Below are 26470 nucleotides of genomic sequence, written 5' to 3' on the forward strand. Positions count from 1 at the left end.
TTTTTGGCCCTCTCTACTGACCTAAATAATTTTTTTCTTGCATCCTTTAAACATGTATATAGAAAATATGTCTGACTTAGTCATTATTACATGCCCGAAGATTTAGCTTGTGCTTTCAAATGCGACCTTATAACAAAACAAAAGGTTCCTTTTGCCCACATTCATTTGATAAAAGCAAATTTCCAGTCAAGGGCTGTGGACACAGCCAGCCCTGACTGGTGACTATATTGTTAACTGTTAGGTTGTGCACATTGATTCCTTAAATCTCTCTGCAACAAGCTATAAAGTGAACAAATTCTGCCTTTCAAGGGAAGACTGTGTCACATTAGTAGCTGTTTGCTACTAAGGCTTAAGACCTCACCAATCAATTAATCTGTTCTATGTTTTCTCAAGTCGGTTACAGGACAAATGCTGTTTTGACCAAGTTAGTCATGACAATATTTTGCTTTGTTGTTTTTAAGCATGACTTCTGATATGACACGTTGTATAGTTCTGTTAATTAATTCTTTATATCATAATTTGAGTACTTTTGGTTTCTATCAAAATTGAAATACTGTAGAATAGAAAATACTTTATTCCAATTGTCATTTAGCTCAAATTGAATAATTATTTAATTAGATAAATAAATGTGTTAGCAGTCACTGTTAAAAAGCCTTATGACTGTGGGGCCAAAGGACTCCCTGACCTCTCAGTCCTCCTCTGTCCTGCCAGGATGCTGTGGAGAGGATGTTTATTGTTCACAATCATAGAATATAACTTCCTCCTCATCCACTGCTCCATCACAGTTCTGAGAGGGTCCAGCTACCTGCCTATCACAGAACTGGCCATTTTCACCAGTTTGTCCAGGCGCCTACAGTTTCTGTCTGTAGTGCAACTCCCCCAGCAGACAACAGAACAGTGCATTCTCAATGATAGTGTGATAAAACATGCACATCATGTCACTGCAGACATTGAAGGACCTCGGAAGAGACGGTATTTGTAGGACTGCACAGTCTCTATCTCCTCTTCCTCAATGCAGACTGACTGGCATGGTGTTTTACATCTCCTGAAATCCACCACCAGCTCCTTGGTCTTTGGAAATTTTGGGAAAAAATCTTTGGAAAAAATTGGAAATAAAAATCTGAAAATGTACTTGTAAGAACCCATAAGAAGTCTGCGAAAACTCATATGTGCTTGTCTTAATTAATACAGTGGAGCAGCTGTTGCCTCATCTCCAGAGGGATTAACCACAGGATTCTGCTACAGGCTGCTTCGAAAAACATAAGCCGCAGCCTCTGGAAATGCTTTTACTTTTTTGGACACTACTTTGAAAGCTTTGCTTGTTTTTTTTTGTTTTTTTTTATCAGATTACTTTAGTGTAATGAAAGATTTGTTTTGAAAGAGAGATGTTTATTTGATAAAAATATATCACATTTTCCATTATTACAGGTAATGCAAAGTAAACAAATTTAGATAGCACGAAGCTTCAGTGTATATCAACTGTGATCTGTTTCAGGCTTTGTTCAGTTTTGCAGCTTTATATGTTACAGTATAACTGTGTGTTTTTGACAGCTATGTTTGAAATATTACAAAAAGAATATACAAAGCAGTGTATTTAGAGTTCATCTCATACAGTATGCCATTATGTGCATTTCATATTCACTTTCTGGCCAATGCATGCAAGCAATCATACTCTCACCAACAACATCAACAACATCTGTTATCCAAAGCATTGGTTCAAGTGGGCTTGATTTGTATCAGTTAGGTATGTAGGTTGTATGCCTGTGCACTTTGGTGTAATTAGTAAATTACTGGATTGTACTGAACCTCTATTTTCTGAAATGCTTTTAACGAAAACAAACAAACAAACAAAAAAGTCAAAAGAAAATAACAAACTACAGTAATAAGCTTTTCTATCTCAGCTTTGACGGAGCTGGATCTGCGGCTCAGATTTTAAGTAAACACTAAGGATAATGAAGCAGGAATAACAAGGAAACATGAAGGAAATAATGATTTGGTATGGCAGAAAAGGTAGCTATTTACTGACAAAGGTACAGTCATTGCACAACGATGGCTTTTTACCGATTCACATTCTCAGTTATTATTTGTACTATGTAATGAGAAGTAATTGCAGCTTCACAGATTTTCCTCAAGAATTAGCTAAGGTAAAGGAAAATGCACCACTCGGTAACTACTGTTAATCAACATTAAGCATTCTAAATTTACTTTAGCACCACTTCACCAATGGTTGCCCTGTTATGTCATTCCTGTTGTGCTCCCTGTCTTTCCCGTTATCCTGAACCTCTTCAGCTGTTCTCCTTGTGCCGCAGGCTCCGGCTGCAAGATGCGAACGTTGGACAGTGGAATCGGGACCATACCTCTCCCAGAATCCTGTTCCTTCTTCTCCTCTATTCTGCACTTCCTCCCCAAATCTTCTTCAACCCCAGATCAGTCCCTCAGTCCTCCCAGTGTCCCTACTTCCTCCAGTGAGGATGTGTCTCCTTCCCCATTACCCCGGTGGAGGATACCCTCCGGCTTTAAGGACAACAGCCACGCCAGGGTGCCAAACTCTCTGTCTGACTCCTCCATGACCCATATCCCATCAGTGCCTTTTCCCACTGTGGCCTTCCTCCAGCCCATCCAACCCCCATCTGAACCCATTATGACCTCTGCCAGTAGGTGTGATACGCAGAGCAGGCTACCCAGACCACCTCAAGGTACAGTAAAGTGACAGTTCTGGGATGCAACAGTTTGGATCTTATTTTTTTGGGGGGGGTTACTCTCTCAAAAGCAAACATTTTGGTTTTATTTACCAAAATTGGCTGATTATTTTCAGGCTTTTGAATACCTAGCCCACAAGAACAGATTTTGGACATTCACAGGTTTTTGCAGTGGGAACACTTTCCTGTTGGCTGTTCTATATATGGAGGTACCTGTGATCTAATGGAATGTCACAGAAAGCTTGCTAACGATTCTGAAATAGTTGGTATCTTGAATTTGATTTGATCACCCGTCAGTTCAGTTTACCATGCATAGACAGAGAAAACCTAGATGCTTAAAAAAAAAGAGTAACCTGCCTTTAACAGATGAAATACAGTGATGAACATGGTCCATTTCAACTGCTGGAGTGGTTAACCACACCCAACCGTACATATCTCAATAAGCATGCCTTTCATCCACACCATCAAAGTAAGAAAATTAAGCACCATGCACCCTCTAACGTTTGGTGGGAATGCAAAGGTTTCTAATAACAAATATTTATGTTCAAGGACATATGACTAATAATAATCCAGTGCCAGTTTCTTTAGATGTTGGAAAGCCGAAAGCTAGTTGCTCAAGCACTGAAAACTGCCAACACAGTATGATTGCATAGAAGACATTTTGGTTAGATTAGTTAAGAATTTAGCTGTTACTATAATGATTTTTCAACAAAGGAAAGGAGGAAATTTAACTTCAATTTAATTCAATCAGAAGTTTCTGGTTCATTTGTTCACATCTGATTTAAAATCTTAAGATTGCTGTCATGGCTATTGAAATAGCATCGTAATAACACCTTAACCCGTTTGTGTGTCATTATAACTGTGTGAAAGGTACATGGGAAAAGCTTAAATTATGTTGAAATTACATGCAAAATGTCTCAAAAGTTATTAATGGCAATTCAATGATGAGACAAGGTGGAATTGTAGAGTTCTACAATGTCATCTGAGTTTAAAATAAAATGCAGTTGCTCACATTCTGCTCTCAGAAGCTGGAGCACTAAAACTATTACAAATTCAGCTGCATCAGTAGTTCTAAATGACATGATGGGAATATTCTGTCAAATCAAAATCATCTATGACTTGGTGTTTTTGCAAGTGGCCTTATGTGTATAGCCACAATTAGATTTGACTGTAGGTAGGTCTAGGTTGTATACCTGCACTTCAAAAATATCTACACCGTCAAGAGATCCAAGTAATGAGCAGAAATTAATTAGGTTATACAGTACAAATGTGTGAATCCTAGTTTTGTTTAATCTTTCTATCTAAGGCAGTATGTATGTTCTACTTTTAAAACAACAATGAAGAAAGCTTTCTAGCTCTACTCCCACACTATATTTACCATTAGTGTATGTATCAAAATCAAATGGAAATTGGTCTCATTACAACTAACAGAGCCTTTATCACTGTACTTATAGGAAGAAGCATTGTAGACATGGCCTGCTCAGTATGCTAATCACACAGCATGTGTCACTTCTAATGAACACTGAAATACTGAGGTCCTTGATTTCAGGCAGAAGCAGACATTTGTAGCTGCTGACTACTGATTTTGTCTGCTCAGATGACTATAGTTGGAATCAAGCTGAGTGAGCTAATGTGACAAAACCACAAGTACTATCTGCAGAGATTTATCAGTGTTCCTGGCTGACTTTTATTTAAGAAGAGGACATTTTTTATCAGCATACTATTAAAAAAAAATTGAGGATTTAATAATCTAGGGTACTTCATATCAATAAAGTATTCCAAAAATTGGGATATATCTTTGTACACTAGTGACAACCCTGTAAACTAATACTTGTGATATTTAGGCACTCAAACAGTACTGCATTATAGAAGGCATTTTTGGGTGAAAATCAATGCATTATTATTTGCCACATCCACAGATGCAAGTTAAAACTCTGCCACATGTATGCTACAGCCTTTTTTAGGGAAACGCTTACATAAGATGGACTGATGCAAACTGGAAAATCACAATATGATTGTTTTAATTTTGGGTGTTTTATTTAAGCAACCTAAATTCCTTATATGAAAAATTAAAACCTGTCCTCATTTGCATTGTCTTCTTTGATTAGGTGGCTGCATACAGAACGATAAGCTTGCCATCTTCCAGGATATTAGCTGCAACTCCTGTAGTGAATTGGATCTCCAACTATTTTAAATTCAGAATCATTATTTTGCTCTCTTGTCGTCACAGATTTTTTTTCAAACTCCACATCACATCACAGTTCACTTTTAGGCAGAAGATAGAAGCTAACTCCAGGAAGAAAAACTCTGAAAGTAGTTTCATTCTTTATTTGTTGTAGGTGGAATGGAACCAAAGAAGTTGACTCATATCAAATCAAAAACACGAGCCACTCCAAGCCAACAGAATGAACAGACGAGGCTTCAGCTTGCCAATTGTAAGACACCCAGGAGCACATAAATTTAAGTCTCTCAACTGTGAAAGTTTTGTTGTATGCACTTTCCTCAACAGTTTGTTTTTTTGCCCTTTCACATTCTTTAAGGAAAATCTCTTAGGTGTTGGCCCAGAACAGTGCATATTCCTAATTCCAACCTAAATGAATTCACAAATTGAAAAGTGATGTTGAACCAATGAAACATATTTGTTCATATGAACATATAATGAATGAGAATACAACATAATACTTATATCGCAAGCACATGACATGAAGAAATCTACATCTTGAGGGTTCTTGTGGATTTCAAGGAAAAAAAAACAGGATTACACATTGTATTCATTATTATTTTTATTATTATTATTATTATCATTTTGCACACTCGAAAGTAACATTTAGATTTAGTTATATGTTATTGTAATTTTTCAATTTGTTTTCTGCTATTTTAATCCTTAAAGGTGGGGTAGGGGATCTTTTTCTGGAACATTTTTTTACATATTGCTTGAAATACTCTTCACACCCCCATTGCAACCAATTAATTAAACGTTTTGACATTAATATGAAAAGTTTTAGTGGCCTCTAGAACGTACAATCTAGGAAAAACAGTATCCAATCATTGTCCTCCTCCCTCCCCCTCCTTCCCCCTGTGCGCGTACCCTGCTCCCTGAACGAATTACGCGTCCAGAAGCTTGGCAGGAAGCTAAACTAGAGCCAGCTTGGCTAGCACCTAGCATTATTAAACGTATAGTTATCATATACTAAATACTAAATACTAAATACGGCAGCGATCGATGCTTGCTGTCAGAACAGCGCTCGTGCACCTTCGTGCTCGTGCGCGTTCATGTACTCTAGAGGAGTGCCTTCGGGGGGAAAGTGAAGAAAAGGGTTGGGACTTTTTACCTGTGTATTTTCAAAATGCAGCTTCGCTGGACTCATAATCCAGGATCTCCTACCCTACCTTTAAGATAGATAAAAAAAATCTTTTTCTAAGAAACTGGCCAGATGTCTTCAAACAATGGGGCAAAAAAAGTACTTCTTCCTTCAATAAAACGTATTCCTTATTCCTTAAAACAATTACATATCCATTTCCAGTGAGCAGAAAGCAAATCTAATGGTACAAACTAAACACTTGTCCAACACAAATTTCCAAAACATCATTTACACAGGACATTAATGCTGGAATTTGAGGAAGGATGTGTATGTGTGTAGCTTGATTTGTGAAGTAGTTTCCGATATATGATGGTGGGTTTAAAAAACTAGACACAGGACACATCTGAGCAAGAACAAAATCCACATTCAAATTTTACAAACAATTTTTTTTTTTTTTTTTTTTTTTGTTTACTGTCCAAATATCTTGAGCCATTCCTCATTTCTTCATATTTTAAATGATCATAAGCAATAGTTTTCCAGGCTTTTTTGAAGGTAAAATGAATTAACTGAGTAAGATTAATTCATTGATTATTGAATTAAAGGAGAACTCCGGGGCATTTGAAGTGCATTTCCATTGCTAGAGGTTGTCAAATACTGATAGTAGGACACAGACAGGTGCAAATCGGCGCTCCCTGTGTGGAGATCGCGCTGTTCGCTCAGCCTGTCATGCGAGGCTAATACGTGGTGGCTAAGGGGGAAGTGTTAACCCTTCCACGTAAAACAACAACTTGCACACTGCAGAAACGTCACACCACTTTATAACCCATCCGACAATAAAGTCACAAGCCTTACCATCAAAACCATATGCGGTTCTCACATCACTGGCATGGGGACGTTACAAAACAACTTTATAAACAGCATGTAACTCACCGGTTGGTTGTACGCTCGCGCATGTGAAAGCCCAAAAGAGTCAATGGACAATAATCCCATATACAAAACAATTATATTCTCTAGAAAAACTGCGTTCAAGTATTTAAAACATTACAACAATATTACTGGGCATGTATTGTTGTAATGTTTTAAATACTTGAACGCAGTTTTTCTAGAGAAGATAATTGTTTTGTATATGGGATTGTCGTCCATTGACTCTTTTGGGCTTTCACATGCGCGAGCGTACAACCAACCGGTAAGTTACATGCTGTTTATAAAGTTGTTTTGTAACGTCCCCATGCCAGTAATGTGAGAACCATGCATATGGTTTTGATGGTAAGGCTTGTGACTTTATTGTCGGATGGTTTATAAAGTGGTGTGACGTTTCTGCAGCGTGCAAGTTGTTGTTTTACGTGGAAGGGTTAGCGCTTGCCCCTTAGCCACCACGTATTAGCCTCGCATGACAGGCTGAGCGAACAGCGCGATCTCCACACAGGGAGCGCAGATTTGCACCTGTCTGTGTCCTACTATCAGTATTTGACAACCTCTAGCAATGGAAATGCGCTTCAAATGCCCCGGAGTTCTCCTTTAACCCTAACAAAGTTTTGGGCATTCTTTTGGGCATTAGCTGCTTTTTCACTCGTTTCCATTCAATCATTGCTTTTGACATTTTCAGATGAAAGTGTTTTTTGTCTGTTGAGCCACTTAACAGTGACCTAACTCATTCAAGCTTTAAAAAAAAAAGCACCTAACTCCTGGGATGAACCCGTGTTGTGTCTACACATAACAGACAGCCACACCAGAAAGGGTGGCTGTAAAGAATGCATTCTTTGGGGAAGGAACAGGCAGGAGAGATTGAGGTATGCCGAACAACACAAGTACTGGACAGAAAATCAGTGGCCATCCCAAAGCCTGAAACTGAACAGCACTGAAGCAGTGTGGGATCATCTTGACAATGAAACGAAAACAAGAGGCAGCCAACATCCAAAGAAGAGATTTGGAATGCCTTTCAAGAAGTCTGGGGAACTATTCCTAAAGACTTCTTAAAGAAAAGCTTGTCTGTGAGTGTTCAGGCTGTGTTTAAGACAAAAGTGCTCGTACCAAATATTGACCTTTAATCTTGTTAGAAATGTACAAATGCTTTTGCCTTACATACTATATTTCCATTTGTGTTTGAACATTTTCCAAAAAGCCATTGCACCTGTTTATTGACTTCTTCTTCTCATATATAAAGACATTAGGGATAGCTCAAGACTTCTGCACTGTTCTGTACACCAACATACTTTAGATGGTCAATACTTTTTATAGCCTTTTTACAGTATTCAAGCAGTTTATGTTAGACTGCTGACTTATGAGATGTAACGTAGCATCATAAAGACAAGTATTTTCCAGCCACATCATCTTGTAATGCAAGCAAATTAGAAAATGCCCTCCCATTTGCATTTAAATTAGAATCCCATGAAGACCTGACTGATGAGGGTTTTTTTTTTTTTTTCAAAGAAACGGTGCTGTGAAATAAATACAATTACTTTCAATCAAGGTCTTGGTCTTAGCTTTGGTAGGGACACTCCCCTCCCACACACAGGGAAAAAATAAATAAATATTCACTGAATTATGCTGAACAGAAAATACTTGATCAATTGAAGCCTTGACAGTCCAGCTGCTGCTTCCACAACCTGCACTACATCTGTACTGGATCTCTGAGTTTCCTGAATGATTGATAAATAATGCATCAATGAATAAAATGTAGACCTTATATGATGACTATATGCATTACACTTTTCAAACTTATTAGAAAAAATGTTTGAATATTACAGTAGGCTTTATTTAAGCTTAAGGCTTTATGGAATCAACTTTGTTTATAATTAAAAAAATATAGAGAAAAAAACATCTCCTGATAAAGAAAAATGCTAATGTAAAATAAAACTAGCCTCCTAGCCTACATAACATTCACCATAACACCTTAATAACACTTTTCCATAGTAGAATAAGGGTTTACGTACGCCTAGAAGGCTAGCATAGTGTGGGTAGTTAACTACTACTTACTCTCTGGGTGGTGAAATAACTTTTGATATCTCTTTTCTTTTTCGGTGACATTTTCTATTTACAAACCAGAAACACGGGCAAAAATGAGACCAAACTAAATATTAATGTCATGTTTACTTTCATGATTTTGTGGCATCAAGCCAGTCTGCAACAGCCAATCTGATATTTTACAATCCAGCATTTTACAGCAACTCTGCCACACTTCGTCGGGAGCGGTGACGAGAGGGCTGACCTTCAGCCAATCAAGTGGCAGCATATATAACCTTGTTGCAACGCAGGTTACACTGAACATTGCAACGAGAGGGCACGTCGGAAAAATAGCTCTCTACAAATGCTTTTTACTACGAATGAGTTTGTGAAAAATATTTTATATTTTATGCATTATGTAAAAGAAATGTTATATTAGAATATTATCAAAAATGCTGGTAGGGACAGCTCTGTCTTCTCCAAACTTTGGTTGTGACTTGTCCCTATGGTCCCTATGCAAACTTACGCCCTTGCTTTCAATATTCTTTAAACAAAGGAAAACCAGTCTTTAAGATGTTTAGTGACATACGTTATCACTTTTAGATATCACAGGGCAATATGTGCTGCTTCTGTTTAAACATTGTTTCAGTTTGAATGTTGTTGGTGTGGTGCAGTGCTGCAGCATCTCATATTGCTCTGCATCTTCGATTTCAGAGAACCTGAAGCTGAATGAGTCCACCTTCAGCAGGGTATGAAGAATCGGCTGGCCTTATCGCTCAACCACATATGGAAGATCCGTAAAACCCAACACTTTGAATACTGTGTCTGTGTATCAAGATGAAACATCCAGAACTGGACAACAACATTGTATGCCTCCACCTGTGCTCAGTGTAGTGCTAAGATACAGAAACACCTTTCACGTGTCGTGACAAGTCCTCTGGCCACCATTTTGGAGGTCTGCACCTCTTAGCGTTAGAATTAATCTCTAAATATACACGTCTCCTGTGTCCTAGGACATCCACACACAGTTCATTTCTCAAGCAACTGTTTTGCAGAGCGTTAATGTGTTGGCTTTCTCTATTGATCATGCTAATGTAGCACCATGTGAGCTTCCTGTAATCTAAACATATCAGAGTTGCACATAAGCTTAAGCATTGGGGTGATGGTAGCCATGCACTTAAGCTACAATAAATGATGAGAATCAGCTTATGATCAAAGCTGCAACACAGATCTTTTCACAAAATTAAGTTTATGTTGTTTATCTAAAAGGAGGTACTGTTTTATGGATGTAATATCACCTGCAAATTATGTTTGCACATATCATCCAATCTAAACTTTTATCAATCAATTGATGAAACATTTATACTGAACAAATATGTACACCATAATATTCCTACATTGAAGAAATCCCCTGGTAACTTGGACATAACATAAATCAAAACAATATATCAAGAATATGGGGGGAAAAATAGTCTTGGTTAAAAAAGTTATGGTCAAGATCAAGCTTATATAGCACATGTATAATCAACAAAAATTGGATAAGGTAATTCACAGTCAAAACATTTAAAAAAAAAGAAAAGAAAAGAAGAGCAGTGGATCAGTCTTAGTTTAGTGGGCAAGTTTCTGATTGCAACACTGACTTGAAACAAGACAACGGGCAACATACTCTTCTCTGTAAACTTGTATTTTTTAAATAAAACCATTTAACACTTCACTGCAGTATAGAAATAGATAACATCTACAGCAGTGGAACAAAAAGTTGCTACATAAACAGGAAACAGTGTTGTTTTTAACAGCTGATGTCTGTCTGAGTGACAAGCTAAACGTGGTTATACTAATATTCCGTAGAAACTGTTGAGGATTTGATCTACCATTCCCATGTAGCCTCCACACACAGAAAAAACTATATATCTAATTTTATAGCTTGGTCAAAGCTGCAATCTTTGATTTTGGTCTACTTTCACATCCAGACAAAGCAAAATATTATTTTTGATAACTTACTTTGTTAAGTAGAGTATGAATTTCCCTTGTAACTATGTCTTTCACTTTTAAGTTGTTCAACTATATGAAACAGCCCATGGCAATACAGACTGTCAAATTAAACAAAGGTAGAAAAACAAAAAGCTTACATTATCATATCAGTTACAGAGTTAGATGTGAATTGCAGTCCTGTGTGAAACTAATAAACATTAAAATAATGAAGTGCAACCAGATCACAAGAGTAATGGCACTAGCTGTGGTCACTACTGAATATCAGTTTTAATAATCAATCAACTTTACTGAAATCGTTCAGAGACGAGGGGTTTGAACTGCATCCATTTCCATTTTCCTGCTACATTCGAACATGTAAATAAATTCTTACTAGTACTTCTTTCTTAGATTTGATTCTAATGTAGATTCAGTGAAGATCAAAGCAAGTCGATGATATATATCTGAGCAAAACATTAGATTGAACCTTATAATCTCAAGACAACAAATCAGAATTTTATCCCAAATTAAACTATGTACAGCACTTACTTATGTCATTCATAAAATCTACCAGACTGAGTAATGTGACTTTTTAATGTGTGCACTACCTAGTTTAAAACTATTCTTTTTTAAATATTGTCACAGTGTTAATATCTACTTGCATGCAACCACCCTTGGGCTTATAATAACCACAGAAATGCATCATATGAATCTGATGTCCATCATATAGGGGTTTTATTGCAACAAGTGAAAAAGTCTGTTCTATTTATCTTACTGTTAAATCTTTGTTAAATGTTTCAAATCTATTGCACATAATCTGTCACTGCTTTGTGTGCTTCATTTTTCAAACATATCTCATTTTGAAATGATGTTTTTCATATGAGAAATGCAACTTGCATTTTGTACATGCTTCCACAGTAATGACATCAAGACAAAGCGGTGAGTATTACATGTAACCTTCTTTGAAAAGACACCTAGTAGGCACACAGTGGACATTGTTTTACAAGCTCAGGGAAAATATAATTTATTGTCTCTGATCGATGCTGTGGATTTAATTGGAAAAACTAACTTTATTCATCATCACTTCATTAAAAGCAGTTAATATCCTAGATGTCATTGCAATGGTTTCAGTTTAGAGTAGCCTACCTGAATTCATTTTGTTCCTCCTGTCAGTTCTTGTTGATCATTAGCTATAACAGGTCTCACCATAGTCACTCAGTTACTTAATTTTGTATGCTGTGTTATTCATATTACTGTTTAAGGTGTTATGAATGCCATCCAACATATTAAACGGTTCCAGCTACTTTGCAGTGTTTTCTCCTTACACCTTTGTGTGCTCCCTGCTTTTCATGTAGATATTTGCCATATTGCCAAACACTGCTCCAAACTAATTTAATATACAAAAAAAATGCAACTATCTTATCATAGCTATATTCTTTTAAAATACACCAGAGACAATTTACACTTACTCATGATGTAACACTATGACAAACTCTAATATTGCACAATTTCATTAGTCATCTTACCGTATTTACCTCTTAATTTCATTCATTCATTCTTCTTTTCATTGACTCGTTTGCTACACGTATATGTATACGGTAATATTTGTAAAATTGCAGCTGTGTTTACACAAATAGCAACACATATGAGTCATAAATGAACTATGTAGCATACACAGGTGAGGCGAGGATCAGGGAACAGATTGGCTGAATGATACGGGTAGATGGAGCATGGAGTCTGTGTTTTTAAAAAGGCTCATATAATGAAGAGCACCACTCTCACAAGAGTGTTGTATTTTTCTAATATTTACGGTAATCTAATGTCCTCTATTTGTACTTGGCACAGATGAGTGTAATTTAACATTTATTGCACATATTGTCTCTCACTATTACAGGATTTCTCCTTCTAAATGTTTCTCTGTTTTCAGAATCCAATAATTCCAGTGATGTGCTCATGTGACTGTCACCTTAGTAGTACAAACTCAGAATAGTTTATGACTGATATTCTTTGTTTCATGTCAAAGAAAGAAAAATAAACTATTTCAGTACTGATACTACAATGTGGTGTGTTTTGTTGGACTGATCTTCTTTTATTGTAGAAAGAGTAAGACAGCTGCTATGGTGATTTCTTGCCAACAGTGGAGACAAGATCTCTCAGTTTGTGAGTTCACGTCATGCCCTTGTGCTTGCCAATTAGTAAGATTGAAGGTGTAAACATGCAAACATGACTACTTCAACCCAAAATCATCTTTGATGACAAGTGCTTTTCAGATGAAAATAGAATAGACTAGAAGCTGTTGGCTGAATACCAGCCAAGTACCACATATACTTGCCTCAATTGGTACACTGGAGAAAAATGAGCTGAGATTTAACAGGATGTTCTCCACTGAATTATCTATAGTTTACTCTCACTGATAGGGAATTAACATGAGAACAAGCCCTAAATTGGCACTCACTGGTACTCATGTATTGGCCAATGGAACTAAACTTTATAAATACAAAGCTAATGCTGCTAATTGATGCTACCGACCCAGAGTGGTTAACCGAGGCCAAAAAGTCCTGATCATGAGAGATCACCAGCGGGTGGCAACTTCAGCTACTAGCCAATAACGAATATCCTGCCGCTGCACAGCATGAAAACAAATGTTAGGCATAACAGTGGCTAAAATGAGAAGGACTGTGGCTCAATACGTGGGTGAGGCGAGAATGTGATGGAAAATAACCCCAGAGAGGCCATGCAGCAACTACTCTTTGACAGAACAGTCTCTCAGGATTATAACACCAGGTAGACAGATCTGTGCACTGCCTGGACAAGAAAGCTTGTGACTTGACACCACACACATGAACAATTACTTGAATGCATGGAACTCTACAAAAGCATCAGGACAGTAAAAGTCATTCTAGAGAACAATCTAAAGCCAGTTGCACAAGTTACCATCAAGAGTGGCATGTACTAAGGAGACGCTCAGTCCCCGCTGCTTTTCTGTATAAGCCTGAACTCCTAGGCCAATCATTACGAAGAGTGGCTACACATACAACTTTTTAAATTGAGCAATAATCAATCACTTCCCCACATGGATGACATGAAGCTGTCTCCCAGGACTGAACAAAACACGATGATCCACCTTACCAGGATATGCTTCAACAACATTAGAACGTCATTCGGACTTGATAAATGCAGCCTAATCATATCAAAGAGAGGCAAGAAGATCACAATCGAAGGGGTTGAAGTATTGGATGGCAACATAGGAGAGGTTCAGGATAGCTACAAATACCTTAGGGTGCCACAGGTTAATTGCAACCAATGAATATACCTAAAAGAAGTCACCCAGAACCAAGTACCTCCAAAGAGTAAACATATCTTGAAGATTGAGCTGAATGGGAACAACAAAGTCAGCATCAACATGTAGGCACCTTCCTACTTGCCCCAAAGGGGCAGGTGAAAGCTTGTGATATCTCAGAGTAATCAGAGGACTTAGGGCTATGACCTCAACAGATTCCAGGAATAGTATCAGAGATCTGTGTCCAGAAGAGTGCAGGCCTAGGAACAGCCAAGATACTACATAGAACACTCAACCTCCTAGATTTTTTTTTCCATTGTTCACCACCCCAGGGCAATCTTTTGTGTGCTTTTTTTTTTAATATACCGAAGGGAGGGTACGGAGAAGCCAAATTGTTACAAATACTCCAGTTTTTCACACAGCATAGCTAGCTAATCATTCCTACTTTGTACCTGTTTCTGTTTTCAACAACTCTGGCATCGATGCCAATAAATTATGGTGGTGATCGAAACATCCTATGAGGAAGAAAGAGACATAGCAATGTGTAGTAAGGGTTTCAATTTGAAAAATATGTTCCATGATGATGATCAAGAACTTTAATAAGAGTACCGCTGTACCAGTAGATACAATATTATTTTATATTTAAAAATAAAATATTATTTTTCTGAATATTTTGGGTTTTTTCCATATCTTTCCAGACTTTTTTCCCCTTTACATGCTTTACAAGCAGTGTCTCTGCTTGTCATTTAACTCTCAACAAGAAGTCAAGAAATTATATTCACAAAAAAAAAACCTATCCCTTCAAAAGGTATGTATAAAATTTTATTAAGATACAATTATTTATATCAATTCGGCTGATACTAATTAAAATGCAATAAAGTTTGTTGCAAAGTGAAAAAAAGAAAAGAAAAAAATTGGCCAGGTTAAGTTTCCAAAATTTTGGGGGGAAAATATAAAATATTTTATATGCATATAACTAAAATTGGTTAATGTTGGCATGAAAAGGCAGAAAACAGATTCAAATCAAATCTGTCAGAGGAGCAATGCTCTGCTCAGTCAGTCAGAAACATTTGGATAGTTGAGGTCTCAGGCCATCTGGTCTGGTTTGTTCTTTAAACTAAAAACCCCATAGAACTCTGGCAGTGACAGAATATAGCACAGGATAACTGCACCATTATGGTATCACACATATCTATATGCCTTTTCTGTATGTGCACATCTAGTGAGCTCAGAGACAGCTACTTAGATAAATTATTTTCTGGACCTTGCATATGTTATACATGTAGGTGAGCTAGTTAAAGCCAACAAAAAAACTATCAAACCCACTTACATGTGGTTAAAAGACAGTTTAATCAATTTTGAAAAAATGTTTCCCAATATGTTGTGGTTGTTATCGCTAGTCAGATTAAGTTGCCATGCAGTGTTATAGAAAGTAAAAAGTTATCACATTTATGAGCAGTACCAAAGTCAAAGTTGTTAGAGTCACAACCTTCACACAAGAATCTAACCTCGGAAATTTGAAAAAAAAAAGTATGGTTTAGAAAAAAAACAACTTCTGTCCGGCTCAAAAATATCTAACATGCAATCATTTTTAGGATTTTTAACCCTTTAAATGACAGTTTGATTATTTTAATTATTTACTAAAAACACAAACTTTAAACCTTTTTTTAAAAAATAAAAATATTATACAGATGGGGCTTTGGTTGGTAACTAGAGTCTTGGATATGTCAAAGATTAGCAACAAAATTGATTTGATATCATTAGTATATTTTTATGTACTACAAACTGAACAAGTTTTACTGCCGCTTTGAAAGACAAGGTGCTGGACCCAACGTCCGCCAACAGTCCCAGCAAACCAGCCACTCACCCTCCCCCCAGCACTACAGGAGAAGGGCATCTGCTCACCTCTAACAATCCCTCCACCCTCACCACACCAACACCTCTCTCTGTCCTGTCTCTTTTATTGTGTTTGCTCACCCCAAGGCAAATTCCTTGTATGTGCAAACTTGCTTGGCAATAAAGACCCATTCTGATTCTCAAATTGCTTATTTGTCAGAGATGCTGACATATAATAAGAAAATAACTTGAAGTAGCCAGTCAACGTCCAACTTATAAGCTTTGTTTATTAGAATATTGAAAATATGGCTGGTTACATTAATTTTCAAAGAAACAACAAATCTTATTCTAAAATCATTTAAAAAAAGGGCAAAAAAAGATAATTCAGTAATGTTTTAGTAATGTTTCATTAATCGGTAATGTTTTAGCCTAAACATATCCTTGTCCCTAAATGCATCTCAGTGATGACTCTTTGATGCTTTATTTTTGGAGAATTGAAAATGTTCTTGAAGCTGTCTTGATACACATTTATGTTTTTGAAATACCTGCCAATCTAGCAACCATTTACGCATCATAATGAGTTCTACATGTCAGTTATTTGTATGGTAGTTACATTCGGATCAGAAAGGCCATTCTCAATATAGCACCTCTCCAGGTCACTCCATCATTGCCAACATGAACATTTAAGTCCCCCAGAAGAACACTGGAATCCCCAGGTGAAGTCCTCTCCAATAAGCAACCCGGATACTCCAAGAAAGTTGGGTGATCTGAACTGTTGTTTGGTGCATACGCACAAACAACAGTCAGAACCTTCCCTCCTGTGAGAACTCCATGTTAGAGTTCTCACCAGGGAGAACTCTAACATGGAGATGCTCAGCCAGGGGGTTGTGAGTATCCCCACACCCGCCAGATGCCTCCCTCCCTGGGCAACTCCAGAGTATGAGAGAGTCTAGCCCTTATCCAGGAGTTTGGTTCCAGATCCAATGCTACGTTAGGAGGTGAGCCCAACTATATCTAGTTGGTACCATTCCAACTCACATACCAGTTTGCAATACCGTAGGTAGACATGCCCAGGTCAAGTTTCCTCCCCACGAGTGGTGGGTCCACATGGAGTAGTAAATCATTGAAATGTCTTAAAATTCTCAATTTGATATAGCAGAGAACATTGGTCTTTCTACATCTACAGAGCAAAATGTTTCTGGGGAAATCTCAGTGCCTAAAAGGCCAAGGACTGAAATCATTGTTGCATGCATCTGATCTTCGAGTCCTCTATCCTGCGGGAGAAACTGTCATGTCACCAGAATCAATATAGACACATGGGATCAGGTGTACCTTGAAAAACCATTGCCTCTCAACAGAGTGGATCCAGAAATGTAACCTTAAACTGCATCTACACAAGTAAGAAGCAATGTATAGACTATGTGCAGAAATTACACTGCAAAAAAAGCTCATATTATATCGAGAAAATGACAATGCAAAAGTTATGTGGCTAAATAAGACAAGGTTTTAGTTTCTTTTGAAAAAGAAAAATACTTCTGCCTCTACGTTTAAAAGATAAGTAACTACCCAGACTGTTATCAGTGAGAGGTGCAAATTGTAGCGGTTGAGATTATGCGGGATGTATCTGTGTCTGTGACTTGGATATGTTTGAGGGTACCATTAATGCAGAGACATACACTGGAATTTTTGGAGAGACATATCATCACAGTGACCTTTTCTTTTAAAGAAGCAGGACAGTACCAGTCCTAATTTTGTGCCACTTACAACACAGAGTGTGTGTACTGTTCAAGTCTTTCTCTTATCAACAATATATGGTGCATTATGAGGAGGAGAATCAGACAAGGATGACCATAGACTGTTGAGCAGCTGACTTCTTTCCTCTTCAAAACTACATCAATTTGTAGCTTCCAGTTCTGAGGTAGGATCCCAGAGGCAACAAGTCCAACAGGGAAACCCAGACATCCCTTTTGCCACCGACAATCTCCAGGTCTTCCTTGGGGATCCTGAGATGATGACAGATCTACCCTGAGGCTTCCTCCCAGTTGGACATGCCTAAAAAAACTCTACATGGAGGCAACTAGGAGGTATCCTATTCTGATGCCCGAACCACCTCAGCTGACTAATCTAAGCAGCATCTCTCCCCATATAGTAGAGCTCCTCAGCCTTTCTTTGAGGCTGAGCCACACTTTGAAGGGAAACTAATTCAGGTGCAACGCCATTCTTTCGATCTAGCCAAATCTTGTGACCAAAGGTTATGGCTGGAACAAAGCTGTAACAGTACATCAAAAGCTTTATCTTTTGGCTCAGTTCCCTCTTCACAACCATGGACCGGCCAAAGGCCCTTTTTAGTGCTGACAAAGCCCCATCTGTTCATCTCTTGCTCCACCTACCATCACTTGTTAACAAAATCCCAAGATACTTAAACTCCTTCGTTTGAGGGAGAGACTCAGAATCTATGACCTGGAGAGAGCACTTGATCACTTTCCATGGCCTTGGATTTGGACAGAATGAAATTTCCTCCTAGCCACTTCACACTCAGCTGTGAACTCCAGTGTGCGCCTAAAGTCATGACATGGAGAAGCCAACAGAAGTACATCATATGCAAAAATCAGCAATGCAACCCTGAGGTTCCCAAAACAGACACTCCACACTTCATTACTACGTCTTGAGATCCTATCCCAAAATAACACAAACAAGATCAGTGACATGGTGCAGTCCCATGTCTGCACCATATCAGACATTACTTATAAATTCAAGCTTACTTTATAAGTAAGCTTGACTTTATGCCAATACTGCAGACACAGCTCTTGCTTTGGTCTACAACAACTGAATAGTCCACAAAAGCAACTCTGGTACCCCGTACTCCCTCAGCACCCCATGCAGAATCCCTCAGGGGACACAGCCTTCTCAAGTCCACAAAACACATGTACACTGGATGGTTAAACTCCCATGAGCTGCTCAGTAACTCCACGTGAGTAATGATCTGTTCCACTGTTCAATGACCTGGGTTAAAACCATACTACTCCTCCTGTATCCAAGGTTTGATAATCAGTTGGAGCCATCTTTCCACCACCCTGGAGTAAACTCTCTCGGGGAGGCTGAGTAGTGTGATCCCCTATGGTTGGATCACACTCTCTGGTCTCCCATCTGGAAAATGGGAGCCACCACCCCTATCTGTCACTCCACAGGCATAGTTCCAGACCTAATGCTACAGCATAGTATACGCTATCTCTGCATGTTCGGCATTTTACTTTTTTATTTTCATGATATTTAGGTAAAGCATTTGAGTCATTTACCCATACCTATTACCCAAGTGGTGGCCGTGGCTCAGAGGTAGAGTGGGTCATCCAATAACTGGAAGTTAGCGGTTTGATTCCCACTCTTGCCACTTAAAAAAATTGGTAAAACTGACAGTTGGAGGGGTGTCAGTCCACCTCCTTGTCACACCAGAGGTGCCCTTGAGCAAGGCACTGTACCCCCATGCTCCCATGGGTGCTGTGAATGGCTGCCCACTGCTCCAGTGTATGGCATCTGTCTCTAGGAGTGTGTGGCCCTGTGCATGTGTGTGTCAACAGGTGCCAACCTGGATGGGTTGAAAGAGGAGGACAAATTTTGTTTGTATGCATGACAATAAATCTGATCTTAATCTTAATTTTAATATTACTTTGTTTCAGGCTCTCTTTATCATGATCTGTCTCGAGCAGACCTCACTGCTGACACATCACTGGAAGTGGATAAATAAGACAAAATACATTTCAAATCCAAGATGAAATAAACAAATTCTAAATAGTCAGTTTGAATTATTTTCCTTAATCAGAATACTTTTTTTCAATCATTTGACAGCTTCAGTGACTGTCTATTAAATATTTTACTCTCATACCAGCAATGTATCACTTCAGTTATCTTCCTAAACATCTAATTTCAGGGTGAAAAGCTTCCTACTTTAATTTGCAAATCTTCTCATTGATTCTCATTGATGTAATGTAAATTACTATTTACTAATTCAAAGTTCTACCGAAGTGGAGTCATAATATTTAATTGTCTCTTAAAGTGTAATTAACCAAGTTCAGATTAAGCTGATTAGCATACTAAATCACAAACAACTTCTTCACAGACCCTTAATGCATTGCAGGGATGGTTTTCATCCACTAATTAAAAGAGAAATTGATCGTCGCCAACATGAATGAAACTGCTGGAGTTTAAACAGGGGATTGAAACAGACTAAGATCTGATGCATGAAGAGCAGTGAACAAAGATAAGGCTTAATGTGGCCCTTATTTGCTGCAGATCATCATTTTGCACTCATTGCTCTGCACTGGATTCCTCTTTCACTTTTAAGACAGCAGTGTGCTAACATAGTGAGTCATAAACACAAAATGAGATTGGGTCCTGGAAAAACCAGGATCAAATGGTTTGGGGCTCAGGAACAGGGACCATATTTGTGGGGTAGAGTTAATCAGCAATTGTTTGGCTTCATTGCTACATTGCATATTTAATATGTACAAGGGTTTAAAGTGAAGAAAGAATCAACTATCTGAATGCTTTTGATTGAAACTTCTTACACTACAACAACAATTAAGTTGTCAACAACAGTTGACAATTACTGACATTGTACAATAAATACAGCAGATCCCCCAGCCAAGAGAAAGAGAAGAGTAAGTCATTTTTTTTTCCAAAGATGACTTTACAAATAAGATGAAAAAAATCAAGATGATCTTCACTGATCAATCCTAATGTGGTCACCGAAGGGTTGTCAGATATATACATATAAAAAAAATGTAACTGTAGATTCCTGCAGGATCTATCAGATTTTCCAATTTGAGGTCTTGCATTACTTCCTTAGGCATCCCCATTGTTCGAGGTCTTTCTTCACCGTAACCGCTGAGGTGTTGATTGAAAAACTTGGCCTGCCGGCAAAAAAAGAGGTTTCAATATTTCATTTCTCATCAGAGGTAATAGGTAGGAAAAAAACTTCAACAACACCACTCAACATCTTCTCTGTTTCATCTCACTTTTAAACCTGTTGTAATTACTTTCTCTCTTAGAGCCATCCTGATGAGCTGCCTCTCCATACCCACCACCTTCTCTGTCCATCAGCATTTTCTGAAGAAATTCTGGCTTAACTGTCCGTCATGTCCACACCACATCAACTGCCACCAGTCTGAGTTGCAACTTGAACAGAAAAGCTCCACGTGTCATAGATTCTGGCCAACCATTGTTGTAATCCCTGGGAGTGAGAGTTTGTCATCCTGCTTCTTCGGGTCTCTCCCTGGAAATACTCACCTGTCAGCTTCTTTGAGAAACACACCAATCTACCTACATCCTGGATTTATCCCTCATTATTCGTGCCTGGAGATACTCACCTGCTGGAAGATTTCCCTGGTTTTCCCCAAACCGTCTGTACATCAGTTAATCTGTAAAAGGAAGAAAATTAATTTTCATTTCCTTAGTCCTCCGTATGCTTATAAAACTAATACATTTTTACCCTGCTTTTCATTCTGCTGTTTGGTTCCAAACATCGCCCCATCACATATATTGCCATAAGCCAATCAGGAAGTGACAAAGTTTTGTCATAATGTATTGTTTTACACAAAACTAAGACAACCAACAAAATGGCAAACATGAAGGTGACAGCCAAGTTGTTGTAAAAAAATACTTTAGACCTAACCGTGATTGTTTTCTAACCCTAACCCAGTGATGCGATGGTACGTACCCAACCAAGAAGTGACAAAAGTGCTTTAGAAAAGTGTTTTCGTTATACTGAACAAGTCAACAGTGAAAAAACAGTTGTAATACACATAAAAATATTTGATTGAATGCATTGTGTACTACCTAATCCACTTGGCCTCCTTCCTAAATCTGAGGACTCTGTAGCTTTGTATTTTCGTCTTGCTGCATGTAAAGGCAGTACTTTACAGAAAGCAGTTATGGGTCATATTCAAGGGTATGAACAAGTTGTACATGTGGTTGTATAGATTTTTCAGACTTGTCATAATGTTTTCAGAATTGTGTGTCAATGCCTCGAAAAGTGTTGGGCATCGGCTCCACCACAATTAAAGTGCTTATAGTAAAGTGCTTATTTCACATCTGCCTGTCAGGCCAGCTTGATTATTACCAGAGAGACGAGTCCCACACCAGGTAGCGCAACAACACTCCTGCTGCTATGAAAAAGCTGCAGATGCTTCAGAGATTGAAATTAAGAAATAATGGGAACCAAACAGCAACTGAAAACCAGTCACAACATCCCAAAAATAAAGAAATTGGAAATCATTGCATTATACTACCACTAAGGCATCAAAACAGTTTTTCTTTGTTATCGTCTTGCAATTGTTCCACTCAACTACCATTCCCATCTTCCCTAAAGACTATTTTTTGTGGGTCCAAGGGTTATGCTCTTGTTCCTATCAGAACATCCACTTAAATGACTATGTTCCAGTTTTTAAGCATATGCAGGAAGAGGTTTGTATTCTTTGTGCACTAAGAATTTAATGAGCAGGTTTTCCCACCTGCTCACAACAATTTTTCTAGGTACATACTTTTAAGCTATAAAATTCAGTCACTTTTCATGTTAACTGTAAGTATTACTGTTTTCTCTGAGTTCACCCAAAATATCCTCCTGAGACTGCATTTTTGTTATCTGTAAGGGACAAGAGTTTCACAGCTTTATTTAAAAAAAACTAAACCGTTTACAAGAATAAAACCTGTTGTGCTGTGGAGGGGACATCCTGGATTTTCCAGTGATTTGTTCGGATTTCTCCAATGATACAGAAGATCCGTAAGAGCACAAGAAAAGTAAGTTATTGGAAACACAGACATGGACTACACCATGGTGGCTATAGCTCAGGAGGAAGAGCAGTTGCCTACCAATTGGAAGGTCGTAGGTTCGGCTCCTGGCATGTGTCAGTCCATCGGTGTATGAATGTGTGTGAATTAGTTGAAGAAAGCACCGTGTAGCCTATATGGACTAAGACCTGCTGTATGAGTGTGTGAGTAAATGGATGAAAGTGTCATGTTGGAGTTGCTAGATGCACTAGAAAAGTGATATACAAGTACAGTCCATTTACCACCATTGTAGACAAACACTGCAATTCCATTAAGCCTCTCTGTCTCTGTCTGCCCATACTGTCCACCACCACCTATGGAGAAGAGTGTTGGAGTCTGGAATATGTTCCTGCAGCCAAATTTGGTGATAGGGACAGAAATTCCACCCACGTCCTTGTCAGTTTTTCAAGCTCCTCTGGCAGTAATTTTGCATTCCCAATCATGATCAGTGGAGCCAGTGGTTTTAACTTAATTTCCCTTGCTCTCTGATTTGCTCCTGCTCTTTAATTTTGATGCAAAGACTTGAATCTGCTTTTAATTTTTCCGAAATGAAAACAAGGTAAAAAATATGCACAAATTAAATATTCTTATTTTGATAATACTGCTTGTTACTCCTATTATTGTTGTTGTTATTGTTGTTAATGATATTAGAAATAACATTAACTTCCAGGTTAAATTTTCTCAGCGTTAATCAAACGACAAGTAATGTGCACTTGCATGTGAGCGCGTGCGTCAGCTGGGGGAGGTGAGGTGAGGGAGTGCGTGGGGCTCACCGTGCTAGGCTGCCAGCTGCTGTGTGTCTTAGCGCACACCCATCTCTCATGTTTCTGCTCGGAGTCACACTCAGCGAACGATGCGGCTATTAACTGTCTCGTCTTTGCTCCTGTCCTTCTTCAGCTCAGGTATGGAATCACAGTTTTCATTCCCGTCACTTCTTGGGATTCAATAGGGCTGACACCCAAACTTCCAAACACATTCGTTTGTGGAAAAGGAAAGAGGGTGCTGTCCATTTTTTGGTTAATGGTGGACCGGGAGACGCGCACGGTTTGGAGAGATCAGCACTTATCAAGCGTTGTATTTCTTTAAATGGAAGCAGATTTGTTCTCTGTACTCTTAAACTGTAATTTCCAAAGACTGTGGCACTACGCTCCTGTGCGCAGTAGACGGACCAGAGATGTTATAACAGAGCGCGAAAATCAATAACATAGAGCCCACTCTTACTCTACTTTAACATTCAAAAATATTTTTCTTTCGTGTCTTCTCTAATTCCTTTGTTATGCATTGACTTATTATCTTGAAGTCTACGGATCTTGACCAATGCTGGATGAGGAAATCCTCAGGCTAATGTAAAAATTCAGCATTAGTCTGGGGTAATACCTTCTAACAAAAGTTCTGCTTCAAAGTTTTACTTTGATAAATTTTCAGAGAACTAGTATTTATCAGACTATACCTAAGTTTATCAATCATTATCATGACCAGTGTTAGAGCATTAGAGCACCTTGGGACAGATTCTAGACATCTGTGGAACTCTTCAGGAGAGATAAAGCAACATCTTTCCAAAAGATATTCCCACATTTGGCATTTTGATGGTATACATTTTGTAAAATCTCCCGTTGTACAACTGTGTTGAGATTATGTGACTACAAAGACTAAAGCTTATCAATGACATCACTTCCATCATTTCTAAACCATTCAGTGACAACTGTGCCCTTTGTATGGTGGCACAACCTTCCTGGAATAGATAACTCCCACCATGATAGAAACAGATAAAAACGATTACTGGGACCACTTTGCATTGATTTGCAGAAATCCTTTCCTCAAGGAGACAAGAAGACCCAAACCAAAGCTTGCAAAAAGCCCCCTCCAGCTTAGCAGTAGTTGGATCCTCTCACTGCAAAGGTTAAAGCAGTTAAATATTTCCTTCAAGTTGTTACTGTAACAGCTTCACTGTGTACATGGGAATTTGTGCTGCCATAGTTTCTCAGTAGGACTCAAAAGATTTCTACGTATACCAAGTGAAGTTTGTGGTTGTAATAATACAGTTTATGGCTTGTTTAACAATCAAATGTCTTAATGAAGTTTGATGATACTAATTTCCTTTATTCTGTCATATTTAAATTCTCCCTTCTCTAATTTTGTCAACACCTAGCCTCTGTCTTGTCTGTTGTATCTTTTGTATGAATGCATGTGTGAATTTTCATTTTTGACATGTAAATGCATCATTGTCAAATAAGTACAGGGAATCAAAGACAACATAAAATGTGACAGCCATTTAAAGAAAAAGATCCAATACAAAATTTTTGCATGCTCCCAGACAAATATACATATCTGAGCTTCCTCTATGAGGGTGTAAACTGACCTATACATTGTTGAATAAACATGTAATAACAGCATTTGAATTGCAAATGACAGGAGAAGCTCACTGATGTTGACCAAAAGTGCAAAATGAGACTGGATTATTTGTTAAAAATCTCAGCCTGATTTGTTATAGTGGCACTATGCGTTGTGAAAATACTGAAAGATCTTGGACCAGCAGTGCACATAGAAAGCAAGCTATTCTGTTTTGTACATGCATCTATATGATTAACCTCTAACATACGATTTATTTCAGTGTATTTGTTACCTAAGTGCATTTTTTTTGTGGTTTATGGAAAACTGTTTAGCTTTCCTTTCACATAAGAGTACTCTGAAGGGCACTCAGTAAAGGGGCTTTGCCTTAAGCAAGTCAGTTTTACAGTAAAAAATTGACAAAAATTAACTATCAGTGGAAGACATGATGAAATTTTGCAACAGCATGCTGATAAAATGAAGGCACCGGCATATCAAAATGAGTACGTCTGTCACGTCGATTTGAAGTGGTTGGAGCTGAGCAAATGAAGTAAAAATTTTCTCAAAATAAAACTTAATTTAACTTTCAGATAAAACATTCACAATAATTATTTATTCTTGGAGAAAGTAATATGGAAATGGAAAAAGTCTTATGGTTACAGGCAGGGGTGATGATGGAGGTAACTGTGACATGATGAGACTGGACTGAATAAATGACTGTGAATTGCAGGACTGGCTCTTCAGATTCAGTGTTACCAGTGTGAGGAAATGATGCACGACTGTTCCACGGCGGAGTTTATTGTCAACTGCACGGTGAATGTGCAGGACATGTGCCAGAAGGAGGTTCTCGTGAAGGATGATGGTAAGGCAAACCTCTGGATTATTGCTTATTTCACCTCTCCACCTGTTGAAAATATGTTTTATCTCAGTGCAGTAGCCTGTTTCAGAGCACAACCAAGACAATTTGGTTGAAATTAAGTATGAAATTGTGTTATGTTACACATAGCGTTAACCTTTAACTTGGGGACATCATTAAAAAATGTAAACCTACTCTTCATTTATTTATTTTTAAATCAATGTAGCTCAAAACTGATGTGATATGAATGATGTTTGAGTAGAAGACTTTTCAGAATTGTAGCTTCCTTCTAAGCAGGATTAGTTCATTTTAATTATTCACTGCTCATGCAACCATTCTTTCTCAATCAATGGAAATATTGTCAACAAAAGGATGTTAATGCCAAGGAAATTATTTTATATTGCTGCCATGTTTTGTATCCTCTTTAATATAATGA

The 26470-nt window shown here is 38.0% G+C and overlaps 2 protein-coding genes across 5 annotated transcripts in view; both read left to right on the forward strand.

Moving 5' to 3' along the window:
• Nucleotides 1-12918, forward strand: part of LOC142396425 (uncharacterized) — an 85175-nt gene extending 72257 nt beyond the window's left edge. For 2 of the 4 annotated variants that reach the window (XM_075479150.1, XM_075479152.1), the window contains exons 12-14: nucleotides 2310-2696; nucleotides 5039-5134; nucleotides 9659-12918. In XM_075479150.1, the coding sequence (XP_075335265.1) occupies nucleotides 2310-2696; nucleotides 5039-5134; nucleotides 9659-9660 (485 nt within the window). In that variant the 3' untranslated portion in view covers nucleotides 9661-12918. Of the gene's footprint in view, nucleotides 1-2309; nucleotides 2697-5038; nucleotides 5135-9658 lie in introns of those variants that run through there. The other 2 variants (XM_075479153.1, XM_075479154.1) reach the window with 2 other exon arrangements.
• A 10755-nt stretch (nucleotides 12919-23673) lies between these two features.
• LOC142396426 (ly6/PLAUR domain-containing protein 1-like) overlaps nucleotides 23674-26470 on the forward strand; it is a 29686-nt gene continuing 26889 nt past the window's right edge. The window contains exons 1-2 of the mRNA XM_075479155.1: nucleotides 23674-23752; nucleotides 25909-26040. Coding sequence (XP_075335270.1) covers nucleotides 23704-23752; nucleotides 25909-26040 — 181 coding nt within the window. The 5' untranslated portion in view covers nucleotides 23674-23703. The remainder of the gene's footprint in view (nucleotides 23753-25908; nucleotides 26041-26470) is intronic.

This window comes from Odontesthes bonariensis, chromosome 12 (assembly GCF_027942865.1).
Source record: "Odontesthes bonariensis isolate fOdoBon6 chromosome 12, fOdoBon6.hap1, whole genome shotgun sequence".
NCBI classification, from domain to species: Eukaryota; Metazoa; Chordata; class Actinopteri; order Atheriniformes; family Atherinopsidae; genus Odontesthes; species Odontesthes bonariensis.